This window comes from Megalobrama amblycephala, linkage group LG4 (assembly GCF_018812025.1).
Source record: "Megalobrama amblycephala isolate DHTTF-2021 linkage group LG4, ASM1881202v1, whole genome shotgun sequence".
Classification (NCBI taxonomy): domain Eukaryota; kingdom Metazoa; phylum Chordata; class Actinopteri; order Cypriniformes; family Xenocyprididae; genus Megalobrama; species Megalobrama amblycephala.
This window is the reverse complement of record NC_063047.1, coordinates 46,791,719-46,811,524: the sequence shown is the minus strand read 5'-3', so window position 1 is coordinate 46,811,524 and position 19,806 is coordinate 46,791,719. Positions and strand designations below refer to the sequence as shown.

Here is a 19,806-nt window from a genome sequence, read left to right as displayed (position 1 = left end):
CTCTGATTTTTGAGCCAAATGGATTTTCAATGCAAGTTTACAGTAAAGTTTTATTATACATAATTATTTGGGTTTTTTTCCCACAAAACAAAAATGTCAATAATTTAATTTCATCCCATAAACTAAATGAACATATTTAAGCAGATCTTAAATGTACTTGCCTTTTTTGTTGGTGGTAAAATACTTGGAGTCAGTCATTCTGACAGCTTCTCAGATCTGAAGAGAAGGAAATAATTGTAAGTAAATATAGAGCACATTTCAACAATGCATAAAACCAACAATAATATAATCCCAAAATATATTTAATGGCCAACTGGCCATTTTCAGTAACTGTCATTAAATTAGAAAACAGGTAAAAATTTGGAACATGTCTGTAATTCCCAGTTTACACAGGAAATCATCAGGAACAGTTATGCAGACCATTTGCTACACGAACGGACAACAACACAGTAACATATCCACAGGAACAAGACGTTACATAATAAAACATATGTCAAAAATAACACGTCAAGCTGCACCTCACAAATTTAGTGATTGTTAAGATTATTAATTGGGCGTGACCCAAAATGATCTAGCTATGCTAAGCTAGTGAAAACCTTGGAAGCAGGATTTTATCGACTGAAATACAAGCATCTTTCCTGTCTAAATCATAATACAAACAATTGATGAAAACACAAAAAATAGATACGCACAAGAGTGTAAGAATCGAAGCGATTAATATTTGGTTATTGGAGCTCTTCCCGGTGGGGAGACGGAAGATGGAAGATGCGGTTTCTGCCACAGCTTGGTCGGGCTCTGGAAGATGGAGCGCACCCGGAAAAACAAAATGAAGAGCGGAACCAACAAACGAGAAGAATGTGTGAGATCGGAGCCACACAGATGTTACACCGGATACAGAGGACGATGATACTATGCGATGATACCTACCATACCAGTAGGGAATGAGGGTTCATCATGTACCATTCCTAAGAAAGCCCGGCGAGCCTATTACATCAGTTCAAACAAAGGGTCATATTAAGACACATCCTGCAGGAGATAATATCATATCAAATGTTTTTTTCCTCATATTGCGGGGAAATCAACAAACTTTATTCTAAAATATTTGGATCTACATGTCCCCAATGACTTCTCCTTTTCTGGCCACAGTACAGTTTTTGTCTGGTAACCCTTTCTGCTTTCAGAAAAAGAAAAAGAGGAGTTAATGGCCTTGATTGTGCATTCGGCCATAAATGGTAGAAAAACAGTATTTTCAGATAAACTGAATTTGTGTAAACTTTCACCAGTTCATTTAGCTTTTTCAGGAGGCTTCATACATGCATATGCTTTAGAATAATTGTGATCTAAGACAAAAGGCTCATAGTTGATAAAACTGTCCTCCTAGACAAGTCATATTTGTTTCAAACAGACTGTCTTATTTGTGAAATATTTCACAGCTTAGGAGGCAGAAGAGGAAGGTAGGGATGGGCGATACCACTTATTTTGTTTTCGATACGATACCGATACTTTCAAGGCCAAAATCGCCGATACCGATACGATACCTCTAATCTGAATTTAAGTTATTAAATTATTAATAGTAATTATTAAAGTCCCTAAATTATTGAATTACTATGAGTAAAATGGGTAATGGTACCCACTTAACATTATATTTGAAAGGTATTTTAACATTCAATATGCCTTAATTGCAATTTATTAGATTATATTTTTGTTTACACATGGTTAAAATGTTTACTTGTAGTGGTAACCATAGAAATCTACAAATACTATATGCTTAGCTGAACTATGGTCGCTGTAATGGTTCATTTTCATAAGGGACTGCCAGTGACAGGCTGTTGCACCCATAAAATGCAAACTTTGTATTCTGACAGTGTAGTTACAGAACAAAACATCAATATGAACTTTTAATGTTCAATTTTAAAAAATGTAATTGCAAAAACTATGTAGGCTTCTATTTCATGTTGTTGGTTGTGAAATAACTCAAACATATTATGTTGTTCTGTCTTCTGTTAAGCATTGTTCTGGGCTGCGTTTCCCAAAAGCATCAATGGTTTCTAACAATATTAAACGCATGCAGCCGTTTGAATGTAGTGTCGGCAGTGAGCGAACGCTTTATGTGATTGATTGGTTCTGACTTGCAACATTTGCGTGTGTTCAGATGAGCAGGAAAATACTTCTACTACACAATTATTCACTAACATATGTTATTTGTCCAATTCAATACATATTGTATGCATTAAATTTATTGTTAATTATACAAAATCACTGGTTAAAAAAAACACATCTTAGTATCGATATTTTTATTTGAGTATCGATACTTTTGATACTCAACGTCAGTATCAATATATCGATACTTCATATCGATATGCCCATCCCTAGAGGAAGGTTTCCCTCCTAACATGGGTAAGAGTTTTCAGAACATCTCCACAAGGACCATTTACATGTTAAAGTAGAATATAAATGAATTAAAATGATATGTCTCACACACACACACACACACACACACACACACACACACACACACACACACACACATATACATATATATATATATATATATATATATACAGTTGCAAGAAAAAGTATGTGAACCACTTGCAGAATCTGTGAAAATGTGAATAATTGTAACAAAATAAAGGAGATAATATAAAATGCATGTTATTTTTTATTTAGTACTGTCCTGAGTAAGATATTTTACATAAAAGATGTTTATTTACATATAATCCACAAGACAAAAAAATAGCTGAATTTATTAAAAATAACCCCATTCATAAGTATGTGAACCATTGATTCTCAATACTGTGTGTGGTTACCTGGATGACCTACAACTGTTTGTTTGTTTTGTGATGTTTGTTCATGAGTCTCTTGTTTGTTCTGAGCAGTTAAATCCTCCAGGTCCTGCAGATTCTTCAGTTTCCCAGCCTCTTTTGCATATTTAAACCCTTTACAACAGTGACTGAATGATTTTGAGATCCGTCTTTTCACACTGAGGACAACTGAAGGACTCAAACTCAACTATTAAAAAAGGTTCAAACATTCACTGATGCTCCAGAAGGAAACACGATGCATTAAGAGTTGGGGGGTGAAATTTTTTGAACAGGATGAAGATTTCAGGATGAAGATTTCATTTCATTTTTCTTATTTTGTTTAAATATATATATATATATATATATATATATATATATATATATATATATATATATATATATATATATTTCATTTAGTACTGCCCTTCGGAACCAACAGAAGATACTTGCATGTTTCCCAGAAGACAAATGAAATGCAATTTTCCTTGCTCTTCAAATTCCAAAAGTTTTCACCCCCCGACTCTTAATGCATCCTGTTTCCTTCTGGAGCATCAGTGAATGTTTGAACCTTTTTTAATAGTTACGTTTGAGTCCCTCAATTGTCTTCAGTGTGAAAAGACGGATCTCAAAATCATTCAGTCACTGCTGGAAAGGGTTCAAATATGCAAAAGATGCTGGAAAACTGAAGAATCTGCAGGAGCTGGAGGATTTAACTGCTCAGTTTAACTGCTCAGAACAAACAAGAGACTCATGAACAACCAAACTTTTGAACTGGGTCATTTTATTAAATTCAGCTATTTTTTTGTCTTGTGGATTATATGTAAACATATTTTATGTAAAATATCTTACTCAGGAGAATAATAAATAAAAAATAACATGCATTTTGTATTATTGCCTTTATTTTGTTAAAATTATTCACATTTTCACAGATGTGGTTCACATACTTTTTCTTGCAACTGTATATAGCCCTTTCTATATGTGTGTATGTATTATCATCAGCTTATTTGTAATTAAATTATTAACTATTATAAATATTAAAAAATATGTTTATAATATTATAGCTTGGTAATTTCTTGCACAAATACATGCTTGCATTTTAATCATAATATTATAAAACTTTAGATACTGTATATCATTACAAAATATATTATGAGTTTATTTGTAATGTAAAAATATTATAGTTTTATTAAAATGCAAAAGTCTTTTATCAGTATGGCCAACCATCAAAGGAATGCCTATATGTATGGAGACAAAAGATTGTTTTTGGAGGCTAACTGCTGTCCAAACAGCCGTATTTGTGTATGAATGGAGATGTTTTTGGAGACTGATTGCTGTGACTGGCCATCAACATAGTGTTTTGTGTATGTAAGAAGACAAAAACAAAAAGTTTTTGGAGGCTGTAAAAGGTTTTTGTAAATAATTAGGTTTTGTGCAATGTTGTATTCACCATTTGATGCCATTTATTTAATGTTATTGCATAAAAACACATTTTACAAGAAAGGTTAAGTATATCAGGTATACATGTAAAAGTAACTATAATAGCTTTAAAGCTCTCGGATCATTATGCTACAAAATTGGGGTTTGGATCTCCATGGCAGTTTCTGGAGATATCTCTAGTCCCAGAAAAAACTTGCAGGAAACTCAGGTTTTGTTATATCATCCTCAAATGTGAAACAATTTCTTTTGACTTGTGGCTTTGGTTCCACTCTATTTATTATTATTATTAATTTGAATGATAAATTATTTTCAGCAAAAAATAAATAAATAAAATAAAAAATCCATTCCAATATTCTTTAGCTTCTGTCATTCATTGATTGCACATATTCTGAAACTTGAAAAGCTCCCAGTGTTTTCTTTGAAAAGATTCCACATCTGTGCAAATAGGCTACACCAAACGGTCCATGAAAGTTCAGGAATGGCATTTAGTTCGGGTTCAAAGGGGGGTGTAATTCTTGGGCCCGCCAAGAAGCCTCAAAGGGACTGGTCAGACGCATCCTCACTAGGAAACATACAGCCTTCCGTTTGTGAAGCACTCAACGAAATTCATTCATTCTCTCAACCGCGGACACGCGCAACGACTGCAGTGAATGAGCTTGAATCGTCGGCGAAGTAGAGGAAAAAACGTGCAATATCGTGTCAAGGTAAGTCAATTAATAATCACTTCTTTTTTTACTGAAATAATCATTGTCACATTTGCAATCGTGCTGATCACGAAAAACACTTTTGCTCCTGTGAAAGTATTGTTGCTCATGTTAAACTCTGCACTCATTAAGAATTCATACAGGGGCATTTTTGGTCGTATCTTGAATTTTTTTGGTGGCATTTTTTGGTCAAACTACCATTAATTTCCGACCGGTTTATCGTTATGTTGTGAAAATCGTGGTTGAAAAAGTGAGGAACCGAACCACTCCTCCTTGGATAAATCAGTCGCTGTCTGTATTACTTCAGGAATCCGCGTTTGGCGCACTTGAGCATATTTTAGTTCACATCCAGAGGGATTACGTACAAAAATGTGCAATTTTTTTTTGTTTAAGTTTTATGTTTCTAGTTTCAGGTGGACCACACGATTGATGTTGGGTCTTATTGGGGTTTAAATGAAGACGAGAAAAACGCTTGACAATAGTCATGTTTAATCGCGCTCGAATGATGTGGCTTTGCGTTTGTTGTGGAAAATGTTTGATTCAGATGTGAGCACCGGAGCAGGACAGCTGCTTATCAATACCGAAGCTTATCTTACAAAAAGGAAGATTATTTCCATTTGGACAACAGATATTCTCCACAGGTGTGCCAGTTAAATCGCTGCAGTCATTTACACCTCACCGCTCCTCCCACCGACCGCCTCCGTTTGTTCATCGATAGTGGAAATTCGGCAGCTTTCATCTGAAAAACCGGCTGAGAGTAACCTGTGCATTTGCAACTCCCGAGCACGTATAGTTTTTTTTTTTTTTTCTTAAACTGAAACAACAGTAGGGGAATACAAAGACATTTGAATCTATAAAACAATTAAATCAAAATTATGTATCTTATATCACAAATCAATAATTTCTATTAGCCTACATTAAAGGGTTAGTTCACCCAAAAATGAAAATAATGTCATTTATTACTCTCCCTCATGTCGTTCCACACCCGTAAGACCTTTGTTAATCTTCGGAACGCAAATTAAGATATTTTTGTTGAAATCCGATGGCTCCGTGAGGCCTGCATAGGGAGCAATGACAGTCAGTTCATGTGAGTACAGTGGTTCAATATTAAAGCTGCAGTCCGCAACTTTTTTTAGTTAAAAATGATCCAAAATCAATTTTTGAGCAAGTACATAACCAGCCAGTGTTCAAAACTATCTTATTATCTTGTCTCGATTCACAACAGTAAGCTTGTAATAATGTTTTATTACAGGAAATAAGAGCATGCAGCATTTCCTCTGTGCGTCATTACATCACGTCCGTAAACAGAAAGGAAGGAGTCCCGTCGAGAGGCTAGTCAGTTATATCATGTGAGGACGCTGCCGGTAGCGGCACATTTAAAGCCTTTTCTCACAGCAGCTGAAATAATTAAACTTATCATTTTGATGGTGGATTGTAATCCATAAAGGTCCAAATGACAATCATCAGTGACTGGAGATTCACCCGTAGTCACAAAGCAAAAGACTTTGGACTGTGGAGTGACTACAGAAATTGAAATCTACAGGTAACGCTAATACACACTAAATACACAGTCACGCAATGCTGATGTTGTTAACATTAACGATTTGAGAACAATATAACAGTAATAATAATTTGCACGGTTTGGCGTGATCCAAGCTAAGCGATCGTTAGATTTAATCACTATTGGCAGCGTGATTTATTGTAGGCCTAATGCTTTTTTCCACAGTTGGTCAGAACAAAAGTGGCAGACGTTACTTACTTGTTCAGATGATATTTTCCAGTGAAAATTTTGCTTTATCTATATGATATTTCCCTAATAGAATAAGAAGTTTAATTATATTATCCATTTCCAATAAACCAGTATCACAATCCATAAACAAGACCATTACATCGGTTATAGTGACAAACTTGTAAAACAAGTAAAAAAGAAACAGAAACTTGGGACCAAAATAATGTGGTATAATTACAATTGAAAAATTGTTTCTGATTCTTCTTTACAAAAACTACATAATGGCAAAAACCCTTAATAAAATTGTTACATGGATAGTATCTGTTTATTATTTTAAAGTGAGTTTCTTTGACTTTATTAGGAATTACAAATTTATTTATATCTGATCACAAATTCTGAAAAACAAGGGAGTGATAATCAGTGTTGACAAGTCTGCGGTTTTCCCGCAGAATTGGGCTACTTTTACACTGTTGCCGCGGGTTGTTTTTCATGTCCGTGGGTTGAATCGACCCAAAATAACGTGATATTTAGCCCCAGGAATGTGAATTTTACCCGGGGAGCCCTGCCAAAAATGCAAATTTTACCCCCTGGAAAGTGGGTGGGTTTTGTTGTGAAAACCTGGCAACCCTGGTGATAATCTTGTTTCCACTTCACCATTGCCTTAGGTGAAGCACTTTTTTCTTTGGTTAATATTCTTCTGATATACATATTATTCTTTTTTTTTTTTTTATCCCTAATGGAAAGGCCCCCAACAATCAGAGTAGGAAGAGAACCAATTACAGGATTATACATCTTTTCATTTTTAATAAGATAGAGCAGTTTTGGGGAGATACAATGAATGAGTTTTAAACATTCTTTAGAGGATACATTTGTCCCCAAATAATTAACAAAGTCATTATAATTATATAAGTCACCTGACTGATTTATCAAGTCTGTAACAAAAATTAACCCTTTGTTAAACCAATCATTCCAAAAAATTGTTTTGTTTTTGAATAATATATATTGATTATTTCAAATTACACAGGAATGGGGAGAAAAATTGTGTTTGTAGACTAATTTCCACACATTCAAAGCTTGTTTGTGAAATTTAGACAACTTAATTGGGAGTTTAGTGCATTTAAAATCACAAGCAAGTAGAAAATGAAGACCACCACATTCTTTGAAGATTAGATTGGGAATAAAGAACCATGGAAAGATATATTCACAAAGACAGTTAGGAGCACGTATAATCAGTAAAGACTAGAAGGGATACAGCTACGGCCACTGGACGTGCACATCAATACTGCGTCATTTAATATTTAACATTTAATATCACTCCGCGTGTACGTGACAGCTGGTCAAGCATGAAAAACAAAAGATTTATTACATTTCTGAACTGATTATACAGTACTGTGCAAAAGTCTTAGGCCACCATTGGATGTTGTTTTAGCAATGGTATAATGACCCTTTATAATTATTTCTCAGACTCTTTATTAAAATATAACCAGAAAATACAGTAAATTTGTATGCAGTATTAAAAAACAGAAAAGGCTAAAGTGTCAAGTATTTAGTGACCTCCCCTTACACTTGAGCAATAGCAGGAACCGGCTCTCTTAAACATAAATGGAATGGAAAAGGACCGGAAGGCCAAGAAAACCTTCATATGATGAGAAATATGATGAGAAGTTTCTCATATTTTCTTCTTTGAGAAAATGGAAGAATTCCAGGAGGTCACACTAAATACCGATTGCTTAAAGAATCCATTTTGTACATTTTTACATTTTGTACATATTTCCTGTATTTTCAGTGGTGGTGGTGGCCTAAGACTTTTGCACAGTACAGTATATCGTCTAAAAAGCACACAAAGAGTCGTCACACATCTTGGTTGGTTCACATTCTCATGAAGTTGTGTAACATGATGACTTTACAATTTGCTGATTAGATCTATTGTTTAGAAAGAGGAGCTTATAGCACATTGCAGTTTCTCTCATACTTGTGAACCATTTTGGTATATATAGTTGTTTAATACAACCTGCCACAAAGTTAGTGACTTCTTTGATAAAACAGCAATTTTTTCATTGTAAACTCCAACTATAGCTCACTCTAAAGTAATCATTTGATAAGACATTGAAGATTAGAGAATAGGATGTCATAGAATTCATTAAACGATAAGATGTTTCTTCATAAAAGCAGGCTATTCAAAATACTGAAGCCACTCTTATCTTCCGTTCCTCTTGTCTCCTTGCGAGTGTACCATCACTACTCCTTTTATTTTTTTGTTAACCTTTTTCACATCATGTTTGTTTTTGTTTTTATCAAACACATTTAATGTATTAATTTAAACAATGTATTAATTTAAGGCAGAAACAATGAGCTCATTACAATATATAGAACATTTAGCATATGTGCATGTTGATTCAGCGTTTCATCTGAAGTCCTCAAAGGAGTCATCTCTTCACAGGGTTATATGATGAACAGATTTAATTTAAGCTTTTATTCACATACAAACATTCATCAACTCACGCATCAGTTGTGGTAAACGGAAGCTCAAGCATGTTTGCTTGACGTGTGAGAACCAATGTGCTTCTGCAAGAACCAATGAGGTTAGTTCTCGTGCGTCAAGCAGGTTCAGTTGAGCTTCTGTTTACGTTCGCTAATCAATCTTTAAATGAGAATAAAAGCCTGAATTCAATCTCTTCATCATATAAAAGTGATTGTATCTTTTCAGAAAATTTGAACTAAACCACCCAATTCATATGGATTACTTTTACAATCTCTTTATGAACTTTTTGAAGATCCAAAGTGTCAGTTACAGGTTTGGAGTAAATAATGAGTAAATAATGACATAATTTTCATTTTTGGGTGAATTAACTCTTTAAAACAAAGATCTTAAAGGGATAGTTCACCCAAAAATAAACATTTTCCCATGATATACTCACCCTCAAGCCATCCTAGGTGTATATGACTATCTGCTTTCAGACGAACACAATTGGAGATATATTTAAAAAATATCCTTAGTCCTCCAAGGTTGATAATGGTTGTGAAGGGGGGCCAAAAAAAAAAAAATGCATCCATCCATAATCAAAGTAATCCATATGGCTCCAGTGGGTTAATAAAGACCCTTTGATGCATTTTTGTAAGAAAAATATCCATATTTAAAACTTCATAAATTCAAACAACTAGCTTCTGGCGGACGACCGTACACATACTGCGCAAGTCGACCCTCATTTATGCGATGTATGACACAGGATGTAGGAGTATCGTAAGCTTTGACGCCTCTCACAATTCAAACAAATAGGGCTGGGCAACAAACTCAAGCTCCTCTTCTCTTATATCGAAATCCTCCAATATTTCTCTTTAAAGTTTCCAGTTTTAGACTTCTAATTCGTGACTAGTGTTTTGTTTTGCTCTATCCTCTGCGCTTTCGTGTTCGTCATTGCGTCGGGTTGCTCTTCCGGCAAAATCGACGTGTGCAGTATGCATACGGTCATCCGCCGGAAACTAGTTATTTGAATTTTAAAGTTTTAAATGGATATTTTATTTATGGATATTTTTCTTGCAAAAACGCATCTCTTTGCTTCAAAAGGCCTTTATTAAAGGGTTAGTTTCACCCAAAAATGAAAACCCGTAAGACCTTCGTTAATCTTTGGAATACAAATTAAGATATTTTTGTTGAAATCCAATGGCTCCGTGAGGCCTCATAGGGAGCAATGACATTTCCTCTCTCAAGATCCATAAAGGTACTAAAAACATATTTAAATCAGTTCATGTGAGTACAGTGGTTCAATATTAATATTATAAAGTGCCAAAAAAAACAAAATAACAACTTGTATAGCGATTGCCGATTTTAAAACACTGCTTCAGGAAGCTTCGGAGCACAGTGAATCAGTGTATCGAATCTGCTTTTCGGAGCGCCAAAGTCACATGATTTCAGCCATTGGCAGTTTGACACGCGATCTGAATCATGATTCGATACACTGATTCATTTGTGCTCCGATGCTTCCTGAAGCAGTGTTTTGAAATCGGCCATCACTATATAAGTCGTTATTTTGGTACTTTATAATATTAATATTGAACCACTGTACTCACATGAACTGATTTAAATATGTTTTTAGTACCTTTATGGATCTTGAGAGAGGAAATGTCATTGCTCCCTATGGAGGCGTTATGGAGCCATCGGATTTCAACAAAAATATCTTAATTTGTGTTCCGAAGATGAACGAAGGTCTTACGGGTGTGGAACGGCATGAGGGTAAGTAATAAATGAAAGAATTTTCATTTTTGGGTGAACTAACCCTTTAACCCTCTGGAGCTGTATAGATATAGTACTTTCATTATGGATGGATGCATTTTTTTGTTTTAAAATGCGGCTCCCCATTCACATCCTTTATAAACCTTGGAGAGCTAAGGATATTTTTAAATATATCTCTGATTGTGTTCATCTGAAAGAAGATAGTCATATACACCTACGATAGCTTGAGGGTGAATAAATGATGGCAAAATGTTCATTTTTGGGTGATCTATCCCTTTAACTTTGGGATTCAATTTTAATTTCTTTCTCTTTTGATTTTTTTTTTTTTTTTTAATGGTGTAATGTTTGTTTTAGACCTGATGGAAGCGAACAAGAAAGGAAAGATGGAAGCCAAAAAAACTGTCAACTGCTCTCATTGCAAAAAAAGTTTCACACGTAAAATGCACCTTAAGATTCACATGAGAGTTCATAACGGAGAGAAGCTGAAACAAAAAAAAGCCATTAGGAGGAACATAAAGATCCACACTGGAGAGATTTCTGACTGTGACCAATGTGGGAAGAGTTTTTCCTGCAAAAGAAACCTTAAGGAACACATGAGAATCCACACTGGAGAGAAGCCACACACATGTGACCAATGTGGGAAGAGTTTTGCATGCAAAAGAAACCTTAAGGAACACATGAGAATCCACACTGGAGAGAAACCGCACACATGTGACCAATGTGGGAAGAGTTTTTCCTGCAAAAGAAACCTTAAGGAACACATGAGAATCCACACTGGAGAGAAGCCACACACATGTGACCAATGTGGGAAGAGTTTTGCATGCAAAAGAAACCTTAAGGAACACATGAGAATCCACACTGGAGAGAAACCGCACACATGTGACCAATGTGGGAAGAGTTTTACTACCAAAATAGGCCTAAAGGAACACACGAAAATCCATACAGGAGAGAAGCCGCACACATGTGATCAATGTGGGAAGAGTTTTACTACCAAAATGTTCCTAAAGGAACACATGAAAATCCATACTGGAGAGAAGCCGCACACATGTGATCAATGTGGGAAGAGTTTCACACAAAACGCACACCTTAAGACACACATGAAAATCCACACCGGAGTGAAGCCGTACACATGTGATCAGTGTGGGAAGGGTTTCGCACGAAAAGACGGGCTTCAGATACACATGGTAATCCACACCGGACAGAAGACGCACGCATGTGATCAGTGTTTTAAGACTTTCGCATTAAAAGGAAACCTTATGATACACATGAAAATCCACGATAGAGAGAAGACGCACACATGTGATCACTGTGGGACAAGTTTTGCACGCAGAAGAGAACTTGAGGAACATGTGAAAGAAATCCACACTGGATATAAGCCATACAAATGTGATCAATGTGGAAACAGTTACACACAAAAAAAACACCTTCAGAGACACATGAAAATCCACACCGGAGAGAAGCCACACACATGTGATCATTGTGGGAAGAGTTTTGCACGCAAAGACGAACTTAAGGGACATGTGAAAATCCACACTGGAGAGAAGCCACACACATGTGACCAATGTGGGAAGAGTTTCGCACGCAAAGGAGATGTTAATAAACACATGCAAATTCACACCGGAGAGAAACCGCACAAATGTGATCAATGTGGGAAGAGTTTTACTACCAAAATGGGCCTGAAGGAACACATGAAAATCCATACTGGAGAGAAGCCGCACACATGTGATCAGTGCGGGAAGACTTTCACACAAAGAAGTAACCTTAAGACACACATGAAAATCCACACCGGAGAGAAGCCGTACACATGTGATCAGTGCGGGAAGAGTTTCATGCATGGAAGCACTCTAAAATTACATCTCCATACCCATTCTGTAGAAGGGCCATTTTACTGTGATCATTGCGGTAAAGGTTTTGGTTTGGAATCAGTTCTGAGGACCCACCTGAAAATTCATGCTAAGGAGAAACGTCATTCGTGTATTTCATGTGGAAAGAGTTTTCGGTACTTGGCGCTTTTAAAAATGCACCTGAAAAGACACAACTCTGTAAAGACTTATATGTGTTTTGAGTGCGGGAAGATGTTTTTTACAAGTTCTGAACTTAAACAGCACCAGATATTTCACACTGGAGAGAAACCTTATAAATGTTCACACTGTGGCAAGAGATTCTCTCTGTTAGGAAACATGAAAGCACACGAGAGGATCCATAGTGGAGAGGAGTCAGATGACTGTCCTCCAAGTGAGAACAGTTTTAGTAAATTAGCTTCTCAACGCAGTCACACAAAAAGTAAGAAACAGTAAACCTTTCTATGTAAATCTGTCCTAACGAGCCACAACAAATGAGAGGACAAAGAAATATCAAAGTTGTCACGGTGAACAAAGTTTTCATGCCCCGCTTTTTCGTATGTGAGCTTTTTATACCCTCAAAGATGGGAGTTCCTTCCAAAAGAACAATATCTAAGAAGTTTTATTCTTAAATATAATTTTGCTTTTCTATACATTTTATCATTATGCTATGTTTAATTTTTTTCAAGCATACTCTTAATTAATTAACTCTCTTGTATGAAAGGTGTTTACCAAATGTTCTTGTGCTTGCATGTATAGTTCATGAAGCTGAAGAAAAGGCTGTAACACTTTTCGAGACCTGAATCTGATACTTATTTTTAACTTGTTTGTCATTGTTGTGCTTGGAACATTTAGCTATTCCATCATGTATGATGTTTACCATTTTTAACCAGTAAATTTGCAACCAGTAACTGCTTGTTTGTTTTGGCCATCTTGTAAGTCATCAAAAACTGAGAGATCTTTATCATGTGTTTTGCATTTGTTTTACCAAGTAATCATTGATTAAACTTTTTATCTACATTTTGTCCATTTTTATTATTTGCTGATTCTACTTGCATAAAGAATAAACAACTTTTATCCTTTTAGTCAGGGGCAGTTCTAGGATTTTCATCCAATTTGCAGCAGATGCCCTCTGACTTCTATTTCTGAAGAGCCTGATAAGCCTAGTTTCCACCAAAATTACCAAAATGGAACAATTTGTCCCAGGAACTTTTTCCCCCCAGACCTGTTGCTGTCTACGTTTCCATTGCGGATTTCGTCCTCTGCATATAAGCTTAATAAAGCCTGAAACATGTCGTTGGTCCATCTGCCATCATTTTTTAAACTCCATTGTTGATTCGAATAGCAAACAACTCTTACTGCACACACGGCGGATGAAATATAATTCTGCGTGAACTCAACCAATCAGCATGTTCAGCCCCAAAGTCCCACCCCCAAAAGTTTCAGAACTTTGAAAAAGTACTACGTTGTGAGCAGGGACTTTTTGAGGGGAGAGTTTTTACCTGGAACTTTATTTAGATCCTGGTCCCTGCTGTCGAAACACACCTAGTACCACCCAAAGTCCCTAGTACCTGGGGAATGTTCCTGCTGTGGAAACGGGGCTATATACTTCAAGCGAAATTGTAAAAGGAATGTGTGTGTGACATAATTTCAAACAAAATCTGGTTGTAGAGTTAGTTTCGGTGGTTCGAAGCAGCTTGCCAGCACAAACTTTGCGTCAGCTGTTAAAAATCTTGGAACAGGGATTGGCAACTTTGGTCCTGGATTAGCTAACGCTATGGGGAACAGTGTTCAGTCATGCTGTATTACAAGCGCAGTACCAATAGGGGTTTTTAAGACAAGGAACCACCAGGATGGTGGAGATATAACAAGTTTGCAGTGCACATGATCAATGAAGCATAACACAATAATACATGTATACCTTCAACATGGCCAGGGAATAAGTTACACAAGCACTTCACCACATTGATTGGGAAGATAATAAGGCTTCTGTGGGCTTTAGAGAGATGGACTCAGCTCTCCTTAACAATGAAAATCTGTGATGCAAGAAATGAAAAGTCTATATTATAAAAACTGGCAAAAAAAGACCAGCCTGCCACCAGACAAATGTCTTGAAGGCACACACCACTTGACCATGCCCAGGAAGAGGCCATTCCTTTTGTGGAATGGGCTTTCACTCCAATGAGGCATTCTGCGCCACTTGCGTCATAACAAGGAAATCATGTCTACGATAAAATGAGACAATCTCTGATTTGAGACAGATATTCCTAAAGCTTCCCTGAAAGTCTGAATTGGCGTATGAAATAAAGCTGCACGATCAATCGATAAAGATCGCAATCTCGATTCAAACAACCACGCAATCTTATTTCTAAATGATATTGATTCGGCTATGCCTATTAAACCTTTGACAAGTACAATCAAAGCAGAACACTCAGATCTGTGTTGGTGCTGCCGCTGACCCGGAGAGATCTGTTAGTTGTCATGTATAGGTATGAAACAGCATTACAAACAGTCTTTTTAACCACACAATATCATTATTTCTGTGTGACAATAATTCAAATGACCACAGAAGTGTGATGAAAGTTTACAGATTGGATATAAACTCTGGTGATCAAATCAGAGTAAATCACATTTTGAAAGTAACTTGATGCTATAAATATTGTATCAATTAAACATTACACCAATAGGTGGTGACAAGTGACTGTGACTGTTCATTCAAGAGATTTGTTCTAATATAGGGGACAATGAAAGGTCTTTGTCAAGGCACACAAATCTAACACTCCCAAAGACATCCCAAATCCTCAGAACTCTCTGGGAATGTAGCCCTTGGGGCCACTCCCTGATGTTACCATAGGTCTACTCCACAGTTAAAGTGGCCATGTGTGCTACGAGAGGAAATGCTGCTTGCTCCATAAGAGGGGAGACTTTGTTCCAAAGCCGTCATCGGTTGTGACCTGACATTCCCCTGATTATTTATGTAGGCCACTTCCGCATATCTCTGTGAATTAGAGTTCAGTAATTCTGCATGGAAAGCTTGCAGAGTCATATACACTTCCAGAAATTCTAAGCGATTGATGTTCCATGTCTACCTTGCACCTGTCCAAGTGCCAAAGGCAGGGTAGCCATCACAAACACCCCAGCCGGTGTGGGACGCATCTGTGGTAGCCACTTTCCTTCTGGAAACTTGTCCCAGTGAAGTGCAGTTCACATAAAAGTTTGGAGCTGTCCACTGCACCAGGGAATCAAGGCGCATGTGCATCTCCTTTCTGGGGATTCAGATGGACTCAAGGACAATGAAGGCTCATCTCATCTTAATGTCCAGGTTGGGGGATTCTCTCCTTCTGAAGACGTTTGGTTTGGCAGGCTTTTGGGCCATAGGAATTACAGCTTTACTGTTGGCTCAGCCGACTTCTGTGAAGCAGGTGCATTGTTGATACTTGGCCGGCCACCGTGTAAGCATTGCCCACCAGGTTTGAGATGAACCAACAAGGCTCAGGCAGAGCAGAATTTCTAGCCGAGGGAAGCCACGGTGCATGGCGACAGCTTCCTCTACAGGAGCCAGCATTGAAAACGCTGCAACTCCTGATGAGTTGGCTTCAGCAGAGTAGGGTATGTGTGGAAACCTAAAGTATACTTTGGCCATCCTTGTGCTGTGACGGGCCGCACACTGGCTGCGTAATGTAATTTTAATCATCAGGAGGGTCTGCAGACAGTACTCGTACAACAGCACGTGCCCAAGGTGAATGGTGAGACAGAAGAGTCCACTAGGTGGCAGTACACACTGTTGTGATTTACTGTTCAGAAGTCGAGGAAGAGTGCGGAAAGAGTGATACAAAACAAGAATCTAAGCAGCATATCCTTCTCCATCCTTTTTGTTCTGGTTCTTGCTCTAAACTTTGCATGCAGTGGCTGATCTGCTACTTTTCATCTTCTATCTTTCCGAGCGAATGTCCAGTAAATGTCCAGCTTTAAAAAGCTGTGCGGACATGACAGAAAATGAAGTATACCCATGCCTTAAGTGTGAGTGAGCCTGCTTGAACTGGAAAGACCATTCCAAGCAAAGCTCCTGAACTGTCCTTGTAAGAATGTGAATGAGCTTAACATCTACTGTGCATGGTCACTTATCTGTCTCCTGCTGAATGGGACAACAGTGGGGTTTGGGAGGCTGAATTGGCCATCATAGAATGAGATACAGCATCCCAAGTGTCAAGCCCTCACAATAAAGGCAGTAAGGCCCAATCCCAATTCTATTTTATACCCCTTCGCCCTTTCCCTTGCCCCTTCAAACAGAGTGGCAAGGTGTAGGGGTGAAAATATTCCCCTAAGAAATGGGACATCACTACTACACCATTACACATGTCATCATACCTAGTTTCTTTTATTAGTGTCCTGTAACATTTAACCAGTATGAACAGCAATGAAGTGTGCATATCAACAGAAATCAGGCGTGAGCACGTTTAACAGATTACTCACTCCCAACATTGTTTTGCGCTGTACTTTGGACGGCGCTCGGTTTCAGTTCGAAAACGTATGAGCCTTCGAGTTTCCCAAGACTAGTGAAGCCGCTTTTCCATTAGGCCAAGCTGTTTGTTTAACTGTTGCATTTTGTGCCGAGCCGGCTGGAATGGATAGGGTTTCGTTTTCTACTGTGGTGCTGCGATAACAGACCTCTTTGCAATATAATACAAATGAGTCAGTTGTTGCCTTGGTAACGCAAGAGTTTACAGATGTTACAAGATTGTCTGTGCTATGAAGGATGACCGGATATTTCTTTTAACTGTATCACTCATGTGTGTTCACTTCATTCAAATAGCCAGTTTAGCAAGCTACGGAGAAACTGGCAGCCAGGTAACACACAAGTGATCGATCCTGAGTGGAAATATCAATACCATGATCACTACACACATTCTAGCAGCACGGTAGTCTGTGTATGCAGGGAAATTTCTCATACTGAGAAAGTGTGGTCCCGAAAAATGTTTGTTTGAAGGGCTATCTGGCCCTTCCCCTTACCCCTACTACTCCAGCCAAAAGAGAATCGAGACACCCCTACCCCTTCACGTGAACGCGCAAAATGAAGGTGTAGGGGAAAGGGGTAGATATGGGATTGGGCCAAAGTCTCAATGAGAGCTGCTTCTGCACAGGCCCGGTGTAGTGACAAATTGGGTCCCCTCCCCAAATCGGCTCTCCTTTAGGACCCAAGTGATCCCATTGGTTCAAATTCCTTTTAATAGGCACTCTCTTTAGCTCCTGATCAAAATTCCAACAAAATCATGTTATGATAAATGTTGTTTCAACTACATTATAATGACCATTTATGTCTGTACTAGTTACCTTATATACTAGCATAGCATACAGATAAAATATTATTATGCACTTTGTTTTCATACGCATTTTATAGTATGCATATTTTAAATTAATATCATTTGTATATACAGGTCCTTCTCAAAAAATTAGCATATTGTGATAAAAGTTCATTATTTTCCATAATGTAATGATAAAAATTAAACTTTCATATATTTTAGATTCATTGCACACCAACTGAAATATTTCAGGTCTTTTATTGTTTTAATACTGATGATTTTGGCATACAGCTCATGAGCATATTTCATCCGACCAATAAAAGAAAAGTGTTTTTAATACAAAAAAAAGTCAACCTTCAAATAATTATGTTCAGTTATGCACTCAATACTTGGTCGGGAATCCTTTTGCAGAAATGACTGCTTCAATGCGGCGTGGCATGGAGGCAATCAGCCAGTGGCACTGCTGAGGTGTTATGGAGGCCCAGGATGCTTCGATAGCTGCCTTAAGCTCATCCAGAGTGTTGGGTCTTGCGTCTCTCAACTTTCTCTTCACAATATCCCACAGATTCTCTATGGGGTTCAGGTCAGGAGAGTTGGCAGGCCAATTGAGCACAGCAATACCATGGTCAGTAAACCATTTACCAGTGGTTTTGGCACTGTGAGCAGGTGCCAGGTCGTGCTGAAAAACGAAATCTTCATCTCCATAAAGCTTTTCAGCAGATGGAAGCATGAAGTGCTCCAAAATCTCCTGATAGCTAGCTGCATTGACCCTGCCCTTGATAAAACACAGTGGACCAACACCAGCAGCTGACATGGCACCCCAGACCATCACTGACTGTGGGTACTTGACACTGGACTTCAGGCATTTTGGCATTTCCTTCTCCCCAGTCTTCCTCCAGACTCTGGCACCTTGATTTCCGAATGACATGCAAAACTGAGCAACAGTCCAGTGCTGCTTCTCTGTAGCCCAGGTCAGGCGCTTCTGCCGCTGTTTCTGGTTCAAAAGTGGCTTGACCTGGGGAATGCGGCACCTGTAGCCCATTTCCTGCACATGCCTGTGCACGGTGGCTCTGGATGTTTCTACTCCAGACTCAGTACACTGCTTCCGCAGGTCCCCCAAGGTCTGGAATCGGTCCTTCTCCACAATCTTCCTCAGGGTCCGGTCACCTCTTCTCGTTGTGCAGCGTTTTTTGCCACACTTTTTCCTTCCCACAGACTTCCCACTGAGGTGCCTTGATACAGCACTCTGGGAACAGCCTATTCGTTCAGAAATTTCTTTCTGTGTCTTACCCTCTCGCTTGAGGGTGTCAATGATGGCCTTCTGGACAGCAGTCAGATCGGCAGTCTTACCCATGATTGCGGTTTTGAGTAATGAACCAGGCTGGGAGTTTTTAAAAGCCTCAGGAATCTTTTGCAGGTGTTTAGAGTTAATTAGTTGATTCAGATGATTAGGTTAATAGCTCATTTAGAGAACCTTTTCATGATATGCTAATTTTTTGAGATAGGAATTTTGGGTTTTCATGAGCTGTATGCCAAAATCATCAGTATTAAAACAATAAAAGACCTGAAATAATTCAGTTGGTGTGCAATGAATCTAAAATATATGAAAGTTTAATTTTTATCATTACATTATGGAAAATAATGAACTTTTATCACAATATGCTAATTTTTTGAGAAGGACCTGTATTAGGATAATCATTAACTGACAGTTTGGGGAGACCCAATTTCGAGGGAGGACCTGATTTGTCATGACACCGGCCCAG

At 37.8% G+C, this 19,806-nt stretch overlaps 2 protein-coding genes across 3 annotated transcripts in view; one reads left to right on the top strand and one right to left on the bottom strand.

Annotated features, from left to right (window-relative positions):
• The window catches only part of ap2b1 (adaptor related protein complex 2 subunit beta 1), a 58,567-nt gene extending 57,721 nt beyond the window's left edge, over positions 1-846 (bottom strand). Inside the window, exons 1-2 of the mRNA XM_048189612.1 lie at positions 693-846; positions 162-216 (exon numbers count right to left, since the gene is read on the bottom strand). Of these exons, the coding sequence (XP_048045569.1) occupies positions 162-198 (37 nt within the window). The 5' untranslated portion in view covers positions 199-216; positions 693-846. The remainder of the gene's footprint in view (positions 1-161; positions 217-692) is intronic.
• Positions 847-4,699: 3,853 nt separating this feature from the next.
• On the top strand, positions 4,700-13,763 carry drll.3 (draculin-like, tandem duplicate 3). 2 transcript variants are annotated; one of them, XM_048189610.1, is made up of 2 exons: positions 4,700-4,942; positions 11,257-13,763. In XM_048189610.1, exon 2 carries the CDS (start codon positions 11,262-11,264, stop codon positions 13,197-13,199), a length of 1,938 nt encoding a protein of 645 aa, XP_048045567.1. In that variant the 5' UTR covers positions 4,700-4,942; positions 11,257-11,261; the 3' UTR covers positions 13,200-13,763. The 2 variants fall into 2 exon arrangements, with proteins under 2 accessions (XP_048045567.1, XP_048045568.1); XM_048189611.1 differs by lacking the exon at positions 4,700-4,942 and adding an exon at positions 5,298-5,729.
• Positions 13,764-19,806: the final 6,043 nt, after the last annotated feature.

Coding starts and splice junctions, on each gene's coding strand:
- drll.3 (XM_048189610.1), top strand. CDS start 11,262: ATGGAAGCGAACAAGAAAGGAAAGATGGAAGCCAAAAAAACTGTCAAC.